At 37.6% G+C, this 14,018-nt stretch overlaps 1 protein-coding gene across 3 annotated transcripts in view; it reads right to left on the bottom strand.

The window, feature by feature from the left end:
• The window catches only part of LOC107010976 (187-kDa microtubule-associated protein AIR9), a 32,992-nt gene that overhangs the window by 3,879 nt on the left and 15,095 nt on the right, over positions 1-14,018 (bottom strand). For 2 of the 3 annotated variants that reach the window (XM_015210261.2, XM_015210260.2), the window contains exons 22-34: positions 13,746-13,864; positions 13,501-13,669; positions 13,186-13,270; positions 13,023-13,096; positions 12,831-12,962; positions 11,978-12,173; positions 11,737-11,858; positions 11,075-11,282; positions 10,751-10,824; positions 9,343-9,481; positions 8,783-8,964; positions 7,485-7,640; positions 11-142 (exon numbers count right to left, since the gene is read on the bottom strand). In XM_015210261.2, coding sequence (XP_015065747.1) covers positions 11-142; positions 7,485-7,640; positions 8,783-8,964; positions 9,343-9,481; positions 10,751-10,824; positions 11,075-11,282; positions 11,737-11,858; positions 11,978-12,173; positions 12,831-12,962; positions 13,023-13,096; positions 13,186-13,270; positions 13,501-13,669; positions 13,746-13,864 — 1,788 coding nt within the window. The remainder of the gene's footprint in view (positions 1-10; positions 143-7,484; positions 7,641-8,782; positions 8,965-9,342; positions 9,482-10,750; positions 10,825-11,074; positions 11,283-11,736; positions 11,859-11,977; positions 12,174-12,830; positions 12,963-13,022; positions 13,097-13,185; positions 13,271-13,500; positions 13,670-13,745; positions 13,865-14,018) is intronic. The other variant, XM_015210262.2, reaches the window with a different exon arrangement.

Here is a 14,018-nt window from a genome sequence, read left to right as displayed (position 1 = left end):
GATTATTTACCAATTGCAATTGGATCAGTAGAAGCAGAAACAGGATGCCCCTCAACTCCGTCTTCTCTTACTGGTGTATATATCACGACCAGCCTATAACCCACGTCATCAACATTAGCTTCATACATTCTTCCTGTCTCCCCTGCAACAAAACCATCTTCTTTTAGAAAGTTCCTATCAATTTTACATGGTGCTATGCATAGATGAGATTTCCAAATATAAAGGACAAAATATATAAATGTTCAAGAACTGGTTCACCCATTATTTGGTTTTGAAACAATAGTTTCCTACACCAAAGGTTTAATTGCTTGAAAGGTGACAAGGTAACAGTCTAAATAAATTCGTAGTTTGAATCTTGTCTACTAGATATTTATTTTCTTGTTACCCTCTCTAATAGATACTACCTCCGTTTAAAAAAGGATGACCTCCTTTCCTTTTTAGTTTGTTTCAAAAAGAATGACCTCTTTCCTTTTTTGGTAACATTTTGCTTTCAGCTTGCCACATGGCATGTTTAAAGCCACAAGGTTGAAGGCCAATTTAGTACATGTGACATAACTTTAATTTAGGACCAGAAGATTCAAAAGTCTTCTTTGTTTTCTAAAACTTCGTGTCAAGTCAAACCAGGTCACTCTTTTTTAAATGGAGGGAATAGATAGTTTGAATCTTTGAATCCTGTCAAATAGATGTGAGTTATTTTCGTGTTACCCTCTTCTGATGCTTACTTTCTCAGTAAACTCTGCCGCAAGTGAAACAGATGCAGTGGACCACGTAAATAATACAGCAAAGTACTAAATCAAATATAATCTGTTAGGTAAAAAATGCTCTCAAGAACATTCTCCAAAAACACTCTCCTACTTCCTAGGATAGGAGTGATCACTCTCTCTGGGGTAGGTTTCTGCCGCAGTTCTCCGCCTTATTTTCTCATCTAACCTGAGTTATCACCTTACTGATAGCTCACTCTTTACCTCTTCTTCAGTCTAGTAGTTTCATCCAGCAATGGGAGAAAATAGGATCTATTTCAATGCGGGATTCAAGTTGTTTGATGTTACAAGATGGAAATCGGAGAATGCAGAGTGGTATGAATGGGTGGAAAGAAGTCGTAAGATGATGAGGAGATCCTCCATTAGCCGCAAAATTATGGAGTGGATCTGTGTCATTCTTAGAGAAGCTTCCAGCGACAATAAGAAGATGATGAGAAGGTGGAAAAATGCTGAGAAAGGGGCTGAGCATTTCTGAACAAGAAAGTACAATGAACATGGGAGATTTATAAGCATTGTAACTATTAATAATGGGGGGAGTTCTGTCCTAGTTATCCCAGAGTTAGCCATTAATGCTGGATTGTTAGACATTGCATTTAAGATTGAGAATTTCATTAAATGTGCTAAAATGATGGAAGTTGTCGGCCCGCCGAGAGTTACTGATCCAAACTACACAAATGTGAGGGTTGTACGTGATAGTAAATAGCAGTCCAAAAATCTACGAGATGCAGACATCACAAATAAGGAGAGAAACATTGAAGTTGAGATGCAGAAAGATAGCCAGGATACTGGACTATTGAAGAGGTGTCTGGTAGAGCAACTGGAAGGAAGGAGTAAAGAAAAACCATCCTTGACAGAGATAAGAAGATGGTCGACTATGCTCTGGAAGAAGGCTTTCGGGGTGACCATTTATGAAATGTATGGTGATAAGTTCCTCTTTTTGAGAAAGGTAACATTCGTATGTATTGACAAAAACCAGTACATTGGGTTGTACTGAAAACCATAATTATAACTTATCAATAAAACAGGATATCTGAATCTAAATTTTAAATAGAGCCAAGGATCTCAATAATTGACTCAGTATCCTCTAAGTAAACTTCAATTTGATCTTCTGAAGATCACAACTTTTGCTCTCAAAACATTTAGCATTTCTCTGTCTCCAGACTGTCCACCAGATACAGTATGGGACAATCTTCCATATATCTCTGTCTGAAGCTCCCCCACCTACCTCTTCCCAACTGTATAGAAGGTGGGTGATTCTGTTAGGCATAGTCCAAACAACACCCATGAGGTGATAAGTTCCTCTCTGAATTCCCCAACAAGCACATGGCTGAGCGAACCTCACAAGGGAAGTGGAGTAGGAAGAATCAAACTTTCAGCTTGGAGTGCTGAACTTAATGGTAGGGTGTGTACCTAATAGTACGATTTCCACCGGAAAATCAAAATTGTTGGAATCCAATTGCATCTATGGTCACAAAAAGTCTTCCAAGAAATTGGAAACCTATGTGGGGGATGGGAGGCCACTGAAGAAGAAACAGAGCTGAAGAACCACATGAAATGGGCTAGAATCTTGGTTTCCAATGACGGGAGGAAGATACCAAAAGAAGTGGCAATATCCAGAAATGGTGTTAAGTACTATTTTCCGATATGGTTGGAAAGCAAAATCAGATTTGAAATGTCACCAGAAATGGATAGAATAGTTGCTGAAGAAGAAAGGATAGACAAGGACCCAGTTAATCCAGTTATACAGAGGATAATAGACTATTCCTACTGTTGTGAAGTACAGAATCCCACTTTTCTAGGGATCAACCAGCAACAGACTATGAGGAAGGGGTCAATTCAAAAGCTGCCAGTGTGTAAAAGAGGAGCACATGAGAAGCATGTGTCCACTTTAAATGAAATTGAAAAATTGGGCCAACTTCTTGAGCCCATAGTTTCAAGAAAAGGTGGGCCTGATTTCTCAAGCTTAGTCATTATTAATAACTTAAGCAATAGCAATGGATTGGAACAGACTACAGACATCTCTATTGAAATTCCACAAGTTCAATATCTCGGGGAACAGAGCCAGCAACCATGCAGATTAGAAAGCGATTGATAATCGAGGAGAGGGAGACAGCGTACGTGTCCAAAGAAGACATGTCGGGAGAGTAACAGTAAGATAAGAGAAATATATTTGGGAATGCCTCTAGGAGTTAAGAGCAAATCAAAAGGCATATGGAACAATGTACTGGAGAAATGCGAGAAGAAGCTTGCCAATTGGAAATGTCAGTATTTGTCCCTGGGTGGCAGAGCTACTCTCATCAACAGTGTTCTTGAGCTTTGCTACCTACATGATGTGTACCCTATGCCAGCAAGTGTAGGAGACAGATTAGATGCATTAGAAGAAATTTTCTTTGGCAAGGAAACTGTGATCCAATAAGCACAAGTTTCACTTGGTCAAGTGGAATGAAGTTTTAGTCAGCAAGAAAGAAGGGGGACTAGGAACAAGGAATCTGAAAATACAAAACCACAGCTTGCTAATGAAATGGCTGTGGAGATTTGCATCACCAGAACATACCATTAAGGCTAGATATGGAATGGAAACAAGGTGGATGAGCAACATAGCAACACAACCATATGGCACCGGAGTGTGGAGGACAATCAGGAATCTATGGCCAAAACTTATAAACAAGTGCACAATTAAGATAGGAGATGGTGGAAAAACTCTATTTTGGGAGGAAGTTTGGGTGGGACAAGCTTCACTTAAAGCTAGTTTCCCTGACCTATTCAGCTTGAGTCTACAGAAAGTGGCCATTGTCAAAGAAATGAGATATACTCAAGGTTGGAATTTAAGGTTCAGAAGATCGTTAAATGATTGGGAAGTGAATAGAATGGTTGAATTTCTAAATATCCTGGAACGATGCAAGAACTGAGTAACAGTGAAGACAAACTATCATGGGCTCCAGATACACAGGGGAGATTCCCAGTTGGAACAGCTTACAGAAACTCACAGAGGACACATACTAAAACCAAGCTACTGACCATGGAAAATGGTCTGGAAAGTTAAGGTGGCCTGTTTTACTTGGCTCTTAGCAAAACAGGTTGTTCTCACGCATGATAACCGTATGAAGAAGGGCCTCGATTTGTGCTCCAGATGTTTTTTTTGTGAATGTGAGACGGACAATAAATCATCTCTTTTTACACTGTAAGGAGACAGTGGAACTTTGGCAATTTTTCATCAATACAAGGGGCATCAGTTGGTCTATGCGAGGAAACATAAAGGAAGCTTTGGCATGTTCGAATCGGGATGGAAATCAGTCAGGGCAAAGGGAGAGATGGAAGATTGTCCCAGCCTGCATTTGGTGGACTATTTGGCTGGAAAGGAATCAGAGATGTTTTGAGAACAAGAGCTGCTCTATGGAATAGATGAAGCTAAATTGTTTAGCTCTTTTCTATTTTTGGTGTAAACATGTATATCCTCATGAAAAATGAGGATATCCCTCGTATCTTAGAATCCTTAATGAGTTCATAGGAAAACAACACTACTTTTGTATTTCTAATTATAAGTATTCCTGTGTTTATAATACAAGTTACCATTTCTAAAAAAATAAAAAGTAACAGTAGAAGTTGAGCAACATCTAATAGAAACAACTGACGGGGAGTTGGGGGAGAAAGAGACTGATAATATCGAAAATAGATTAATTGAGGTTGGGGAGAGAAACTCACTTGCTATAGAAGGGGAATTGGATATTGCGGAGGTAGAACTTCTGCAAGTCCAGCAACAACAATTGATAATATGCAAGGAAAGGGAAACATCATTGTGGATGAAGCAGAATATGATTAAACTGGGCAAAGTGCTCAGAGCAGACTATCAAGGACATGAAGAAGAAGCTCTAGAACTACTACTACAGGTGGATAGTTCTCGACAAGCCAGAAGAATTGAGGATGTGAGTTTCTGTAAGAAGACAAAAATTAGAGGCTCTCAGGAGCTGAAGAGTCTTTTGTCTTTTTGATGTCAAATTCAAAAACAACGGGAATAGGAGCAAGGGGAGAAGTGAAACAAATAGTAATTGATGAAGTTCAAACTTGTCTCATGGAATGTTAGGGGGTTGAACAATAGGGATAAAGGGAGATTAGTTAAGAGTTTACTGATAGAATGGAATGCAGATACTATTTTGTCAGCAAGAAACTTACCTGGAGGGGAATTCATTTGAGGAGGTGAAACAAATCTGGGGAGGAAGATGGGTTAAGTTTGCTTGCTTAGAAGCTAGTGGCACTAGAGGGGGTATATTATTGCTATGGAATTGCAGAACATGGAGGGGAGAAATCTTGGAAATAGGTGCTTACCATTAACCTGCAAATTTGAGGCACAATTGCAAGACTTCTCGTCGTATCACTGGGGTATATACTCCTAATTGTTACATAGAAAGAAGATTAGTATGGGAGGAGATAGGGGCAGTAAGGGGTCTGATGGAAGGTCCTTGGGGAGTATGTGGGGATTTTAATGTGGTCAGATTCATCTCTAAAAAGAGAAACTATCTAGGAATGATCAAGGGGTATGAGAAAGGAATCTGGAGATAACTCACTTGCAATATGCTGATGATACTCTGATATCTTGTGATGCTGAAGAGGATCAACTCAGGACCTTGAGGGTGATTTGGTACTTCTTCAAGGGATTTCTGGGTTGCAAATTAATTGTAGGAGAAGTTTCCTATATCCTATTAGTGAGGTGCAAAGCACGGGGATTTTAAATGCAATCCTAGGTGGGGAACTGGGAAATCTACCCACCATCTATCTAGGGATGCCACTGGGAGCAAAATCACAATCAACTGAAATATGGAATAGTGTAATTGAAAGGTGTGAAAAAAAATTGGCAAGATGGAAGACTCAGTATCTCTCCAGGGGAGGCAGACTAACTCTCATCAACTCAGTCCTTGATTCACTCCCAACCTACATGATGTCTATTTTCCCCATTCCAGACGGGGTTATTAATAGATTAGACAAGGTGAGGAGGAAGTTTCTCTGGCAAGGAAACAACGAAAGGAAGGGTTATAATCTGGTCAAATGGGAAGCAGTGCTAACTGGCAAAAGACAAGGGGAATTGGGAATCAAGAACTTGAAATTCCAAAGCAAGGCACTTAGAATGAAGTGGCTATGGAATTATAGCAATGAGAACCAGACCGTATGGAGGAATGTTATTTATGCTAAGTATGAAGAGGAAGACCACTGGACGACAATAGAAATAAGAAAACCCTATGGAGTTAGTTTGTGGAGGTCTATCAGAACATTATGGAGTAAATTCAAAACCAAAATTAAGATTAAAGTTGCAAACATGGCTAAAACCGATTTTTGGAAAGATGAATGGCGTGAGTCAGGAAGACTGGAAATTTTGTTCCCAGATATTCATGCATTAGTCTCTCACCAACAAAAGTCTATTGTAGAAGTTTGGACACCCCATGGATGGAGATTCAACCCTAGAAGGCTTCTAAATGATGGGAGATCCAAAGAGTTGCAGATTTCTTAAATACACCATCAAAGTAAGTAACGCTTATAGGTGGATGAATCAAACACCTCAATGCATAAGCAACTGGCCATGGAAAGGCATCTGGAAAAACAAAATTCCACACAAAGTGGCCTGCCTTATCTGGTTGCTAGCCAATGAAACAACTCTCACCCAAGACAATCTGATGAGGAGAGGGATACCACGTTGTCCTAGGTGGTTTTTTTTTTTTGTGGAGAAAAGGCTGAGACAGTTAATCATCTATTTCTTCATTGCAAAGTCACTGGACAGCTATGGAGGATTTTCTTAAATCTCAAAGGATCTCATGGGCTATGCCTGGAAAGATTACCGAAGCAATCCAGAGCTGGGAGGAAGCTGGTGTGCAAGCAAAAAACAGAGATAGATGGAGAATTGTCCCTGCTTGTATCTGGTGGACAATTTGGAAGGAAAAAAATGCTAGATGTTTTGATAGCATAGAGAATAGTATGCAAAAGATTACGCTAAAATGCATTTTACTATTATGTTTTTGGTGTAATCAAATATATTCAAATGACACTATCTCCATAATTGATGTTCTAGATTCAATTTAGGGAGGAGTTAGCAAGATTTTGAAGTAAAATTTGTATATATGGTTTTCAGTACTGTTTGTGAGAAATATACAAAGTTACCTGTTCAAAAAAAATATAATATGTTATCAACCCTTCATTATGCTTTTTCTTGTTCTTATTGGGTGATCAATGGGGAATCATACTTGAAAACTAACAGATATAAAAGATGAACCTCCATCGAATACCTTAAGAGTTATAAAATGCTCAAATTTACAGAGCTCCAGCAAGATGTATAGCATTGGGAAGGTGCAAAATTTTAGTTCCCTTAACACTTCAGATCATAGTAAGGATCAGAGGAACCTTACTGTCGAAGCATTAAATATTTGCATCTGCACAACTTGCTTCTCCCTTTACTCTTAAGACAGTAAAACTTTTTCTTTTTATTAGTTCTGTTTGGACACAACTGAGGGAAAGAAGACATGTTGTAAAACATCCTGCACCAAGGAAAATCTCCTTGTTCACACACTATCTATCATGAGAATCAGACAATTTCAGCAACTCTAATCATTTTTTAAATGAAGTAAGGTTTTGCATAGCTGGCATCAACCAAAAGCAAAGTTATAAAAGATATGTTAGTCCTACACAGAAATGGAAATGAGCTAAGAAACCAAAATCACATGGAACATTTTTTTAGCATACCAGGAATGGAGATGAGGTCAGGACTTCCAACCATAGATCTAAGCCACTGAATTTTACTTTTACCCTCCTTTCCGCCACTATAAACGCCACGAACAGCATACAGATTGGTGTGAAAACCTCTTCCTTCAATGTCCAGCTTATCCATCCGAGGGATACCTGAGAAAAGCAGATTCATAAATAAACTCCATAATAAGAATTATATAAAACTATTAGAATTACCCAACAGGACACATGATTGATATGCCAGGGAACAAGTTAGGTTATTCAATTTGTCAAAATAAATATAAGAAATATTTCAAGATATATTAAAGCTAAGACATCAACAAGGAAGAATATGCTTGGCCTGAAGAGGGGAGGGAAACACATACAAGGATGAGCCGGTCACAAGGGAGGAAGTATCAAGTAAAGGACAACAGCAAATCTAATGTTGGCCCAATTAGGCTAAATTTTACTTATCCAGAAATATATGAGTAAAATGAATGAAAGAAATTTGATGAGCTAAAACTAAGTTGAAGTATCTGCCTGGCAATAATCAAAAAAACTCCAGCAACCATCAGCACGAAAGATAGTATCCAATATTAATAATGGCATACAAGAAAGCTGCAGAAGATTACTAAAATGGCATGTCAATTTTAGGCTCTGCCTTAGGCATTAACAAATTTCCTCTTAACAGAGTGAAACAAATAAGAAATCAATCATAAGTTGCTGATACTTTCGGAGGACTTTCCCAAGCATATTGAACTAACTGTGAGAAGCACTCAAGCCTTGTAGGAAATGGAATGCTGGCAAGAAATGTAACCAATCCAAAATCGAACAGTATGCCTGGCTTACAAAAAAGGAAAGAGAAGGGTAAAAAGTAGACCAACTCATTGATTTCCTTACATTCGTTGGATAAAGCATGGATCATTTACGTTTTGGTTGTTTGGAGTGGGAAGGAAGTTGAAGAAAAGGATGTACTTCCTCCTTTTTGTCTAAATCATAGAGGGATGAAAATTATGACCTTCCACTTTTACTTGCCCACTTGTCCTCTTCTCAAACTAACCAAAGACAATACATGGTGACAGTGAGTGACTGCACTTTTTGACCATACACCTAATACAAACACCGACCACAACCAAATTTTAAAATAAAAGAGAGAAACAAAGGAAACCCAAAATACAATCTGCTACAAATTCATGTCAAGAGAGGAATGTCAGTACGGGACACTCCACACACGGCAACAATACCCATCTCACAATTATGGTTTATCTTTAAGTATATACAAGTGGAAACAAGATTAGAATTTAGAGCTACAAGACCTGGTGAAACTGAAGGAGTTTCAGCATACACTGGATCACTTGACCTTCCAAAAACATCAGACACGATGCATTCACATCTAAGAGAGCGACCTATGTCCTCAAATCGTAACCTGTATGAGCAAGAACGTTGTGATGGTAATGGCTCAAAGGACTTATTATTTCCTGTTTCAGTCGAAATGAACCTGCAGCAGCCAATAAAATATCAGAAGCTTCTCGATATACTCTACAATAGAACCTCAAGAAGCAATGCAGTCTCTGGATTATGCTAGATCACTCAATTGCAGTTTGCAATCTTGGATGCAGTAAATTATACATAAGAGTCAAGAAGTAAATCATATCAAGATAACACCAACCATATGTGCTTCCATATATCCAGATATTAGAGCAGTTTTTGGTTCCTTTTTCTCCGAATATAGAAAATTTTGCAAGTGTGGCAAGAGAAATCATCTCTATATTATCACTGTCTAACTTGACATGAAATAATATCTAGTAAACAATAATCAGCCACTAAGGAAAAACAGTTGATTCCAGCATATCAAATGATGAAAACAAAGAAGTACCAAGAATATTTGATATCCTTCCTATATTTTGCCCATACACGCTCTTGAATTTCACTCTTTGGAATAATTTCAACAGCAGTTAGTATATCTCCTTCAACAGCTTTCCCAGTAAGAGCCACCGTCTCAATTCTTGGAATATCTGTGGACATAGCGTCACTGTCAGAAAATGACCTTAGTAAACTTTTCACAATTATTGAAAAGGTCAGTATTCTAGATAGTGAATGGAAAAATTTTAAATGAAGAATGCTCTACAGAGAAGCAAAACCACTAAGGAATATTTGCTGAGCTAAACATATGACAGATAATCAAAAGGTTGGACTGTTGGAATTGTAGTAGAAGATTGAAAAACTCTTCTTTTCTGTTAGATTGTCCCACGTTGATTCAGGGAACTGTTATCTCCTTATATGGTACTCGTGATACTCATGTCATTGTATTCACAATTGTCTGCGGTGAGTTTTTATATTTTTTTAAAATCAATAAATATGACTTACTTTTATAGAGCTAGACTTTGCAAGTAGATAGATTTTTCGCTTTACTGGTCTAGCCTTTAGACATCCTCACTTGGTGACTAGTGTGTCTTTGTGTTTGTAAAAGGAAAAAGAATAAGGAAAGGAAAACCCAGATTTCATCACTCTGTGGTGAAAAAAGGGGGAAAAAAGGAGAGGCAAAAAGAAATATACAAGTAAAGATAAGAATCAGCCATGAATGAAGAAAAGGACTAAAAGAAGATCTAATCATAAAAAGAGTTCATCAAACAAGAGTGGTACCCTGAATGCAGAGGTAGTTGCACCTCCTACTTCTGTCTGTTAACCACTGCACCATTTGTCGATTGATGATCATGGGTGCTCACTAATTTATGTATCCATCTTTTCACTAATTACCTAGTTACCTATAATAAATCTAAAGTTTAAATTGGAAAATGTGAGTTCTTGGGCACCTAATGGTAACCACGTGGCTTCAACACCACTGAGAAGAGACTTGATTAACCAACAATGTACAAGAGGGATTCTCAGAGGAGTTTTAGAAAGTACTCTATACTTGAATAGAGAATATCCAGACACATCCTATATAGAGTATAGACTACAATGATATTTCACTTGCTCAAATTCAGTGAATCTAGATTTGTGTGAAGATAGACATGTATTCACTTTATACTCCAACAACACCTATAAAAAGGTCTGTGGTGCATTTATCAACTCAGCAGTCACCAGTACATCATTCTCTTATTTCATTTCTCAGTTACTTCTAAAATTTGTCGTAATGTCACAATGGCACCAAAACATTTAATTGTGTGAAGTTGAAGAGTAGCAGTGTCTATCTCAAACTAGTACAAAACCAACCCATTCATAAGGACCTCTACATGATGGACAAAATAGACGACTACCTTATGCTATAATAAGACAAATACCTGGGAGAATCACATGAGTTGGCTCGGATAACTGATGTTCACCAATAATTGAATCTGAACGAACTGGCGTATATCTGCAAATTTTGGTAACATGTTTTAGAAAGAAAAAGATAATATACATGCACCTCTTCTTTATAGTTTTTTCATGTCATTAGTTTATTTTCATTTTTTCTTTAACAAGATTATTCAAAAAAGAAAAAACAGAAGAAATACTCCTGCAGAAGACTAGAAATTCATCTGCATATATAAGCATCAACTACTATGCCCCTGTATCTTACAACCAAACACTTCAAAATCCAGTCCAAAAGTTAGAGAAGCTGTTACCCGAAAAGTAAACGACAACTGTAATCTTCATCTACAACTTCATAAGTTTTAGAACATGCTCCATTGATGAGAGTGATTGTTCCCTCATCAGTTTCTCTGTACCAGCTAAACAAGCTTGTTCCTTCATGACCACCAAAATATTCTCCTTCCCCAAGGTAACTACTGGATGAGAGCTCCTTTGCATGAACATTAGAAACTACTGGAAAAGCTGCCACATATTTCACAAGACACCTTCAGTACAACACTTCAAAATCAGCAAATACTCCCTATGTTCCATTTTGTATGGCATTCTTTCCTTTTTAGATTGAATATCAGGTAGGAGTCCAGCACCCTTTAATTGAAAGCTCTGAAATAGAATATACTATCTCATACTAAAAGAATTAAAAATGGAAAGTTTTTGAACGGTTTGAACTTGATTTTATAAAAATGAATGAGGTACCAATCTGTATAGAGGATTGGATCTCTTTTGTGGAGAACCATATTTTGGTGTAGGTTCTCTTCTTCTGGTGTATATGGATCGTATACGGGGTTTTCCCCCAAATGTTAATAAAATTATTTAGCTAATCACAAATTAAAAAAAAAACACCTTCAAGATATTAGGTTGTAATCAATGATGGGGAAGGGAGACATAAATCTGATCAGGAGTAGGAATCAGGGTCTACCTGGGGAGACTGGAGACTCGCAAACTGATGCTAATGGGTTCCCAGATTTGCCGTCGATGCGAATTGGCAACCAATATAATGACAAATATGCTCCCACATCTTCAAGCGATGGCGTATATGATCTGGTAAATACATATTCAAAAAGGATTACTCACAAAATAAACAAACATGAGATGTGTTCTTTTGAGTTTTTTTCAACAAGTAGTCAAAGTTAGTAATTATTACTCTTAAGAAGACTTACAAAGTCCTTGCACAAATATGTACATCCTCTGTAATGCTAGGCAAGTTCAGCAGAGCAGATTCATGAAGCTTATTCTTACTCCGATACCAAACATATTCACTATCACCTTCTTTCCCTCCAAAGTATCTCTGATTGGGAACTATTGTCTCGCCTTCGCAGCATTTAGGAATTGACAATTCAACACCAATTGGGTCCCCTATCTCAACGCAAGGTCAATATAAGGTAGAAGTACTTCATATGAATGATTTAACAGCAGAATATAAAGCACAAAGTCAGTGTAATTATGGTGGTTTACTGCATGGAGCAACACAAGAAAATAGTGCATATAAACTGTTAAAAGTTCGTGAAAATAAAAAGCTGTTGAAAATTGGAACATCTGAGGAAGTTCATATTCTAGCTAATCTGCTAATCACATTCCGGGATCATGAATAATCAAAGATATGTTATTTGGCCAAAAATATCCTGCTCAAGCTTCACCAAAACAGAATCAATTCATGTGATTGATTGCAGAGAACAAAAAGAAGCGGCATTCAAATGTCTGAAGAACTTGATAAAAATTCCTTAGTGGCAGAACGATCATGGAAGTAGAGACTTGTGATCAGAATAGTAGAACAGAGGCATACATCAAAACCTGAACTTTCAAAGTACACTTATAAATTTTGTTGGGAAACCTAAAACAGCGCCAAGGCTGACGCTTTCGCGTTATTTTTCACGCATTTGCATACCCAAGTGTTGCAAAGAAAAATCTCACTCGCTACTACATGAAATAATCAATTTCTAACTATGCTACAAATATGACTGGCACTGAAAGTGCCTTTTCTAACAAAAGATTATGCAAGAGCAAATGACATACCAGGAGCGACTGGGCAAGACATTATGCTCCTACAGCTTCCTTTTAATGTATCTTTGCGGATGGGAGTATAAATAAGCTCTATACAATTACTGACATCCTCAAGAGTCAAATCCAGAAACTCTGCCAACAAAACTGATTTACTCGACAAGTTTTTGCACCGTTATAATAAACTATGACAATATATGTCCTTACCATCACAGCTTATTTTGTCTTTGCCACCATCATGATTCACTCTAAACCATTCGTGTATACATTCTCCTTTCTCCCTGCGCATGAACACTTCCAACTTCAGAACAAACCAAAACGAATTCAGAGACTCAAGTTCTAGATGGATAATTTTAAGATGTAACTGTACCCTCCACTATAAGAAGCAACAAAGCTCACACGTTCTCCTTCAACCAAAGATCCTTGAAATTCAAGTGAATGGCAAGTCGGTGGCCCTGTAGTAAAGGGTTTTAGATATAACTCATATCTAAGTATCATTTTGAACTTAAAAAATAAGGCAATCAGTGGTTGCATGTCTGTCCTAAATAACTAGCAAACTGAGTAATCTTGTTATATGAAAAAAAGTAAGTAATCTAATTAACTTCCAAGCAACCAATTCAGAAGTTGAAAAACTAATAATAATTCATGTTGACCTATTCATATGCAGAGATTCATTTGGTAATACCTGGAACAATAGGTCCAACTTGTTCCGAGATAACTATAGGACCACGAGCCCAATCATTTCGAACAGGTTCACAGGATACAGATATAAAATATCCTATATCATGAATAGACAGCTTGTATGAGGATGTCATCTCATCATTGACTTCTATGTTTGTTCCACTTGAACTAGTCTGCACAGTAACATTCATACTAGTCAGCTTATTTGCTTGTAAAGAGGATTAAGCATTTAAAAGCGCATTTAAATACCCGGAACCAGCGGTAAATTGAATTTCCCTCTTCACCACCCCAGTATTTCTTCTCAATTCTTAATGTGGTGCCTTCAACTGCAGTTCCAGCTATTCGTAGAGAAAGCAATCTTGGAGTTCCTAGACCATGCAATATCAAAATAAGAAACTTCTTTATGAGTAACACAAAGAAAATATTAGGTGACAACTAATTGATGAAATCCAAGTCCATCAAAAAGCAGCATGAGATTTCTGCAACCGTATTACTCTAGTGAACCTTGAACAGTGTCAGAGT

The sequence above is a fragment of the Solanum pennellii genome, chromosome 2, assembly GCF_001406875.1.
Source record: "Solanum pennellii chromosome 2, SPENNV200".
Lineage (NCBI taxonomy): Eukaryota > Viridiplantae > Streptophyta > Magnoliopsida > Solanales > Solanaceae > Solanum > Solanum pennellii.
Note: the sequence above shows the minus strand (reverse complement) of the source record. Positions and strands in the feature narration are given on the sequence as shown.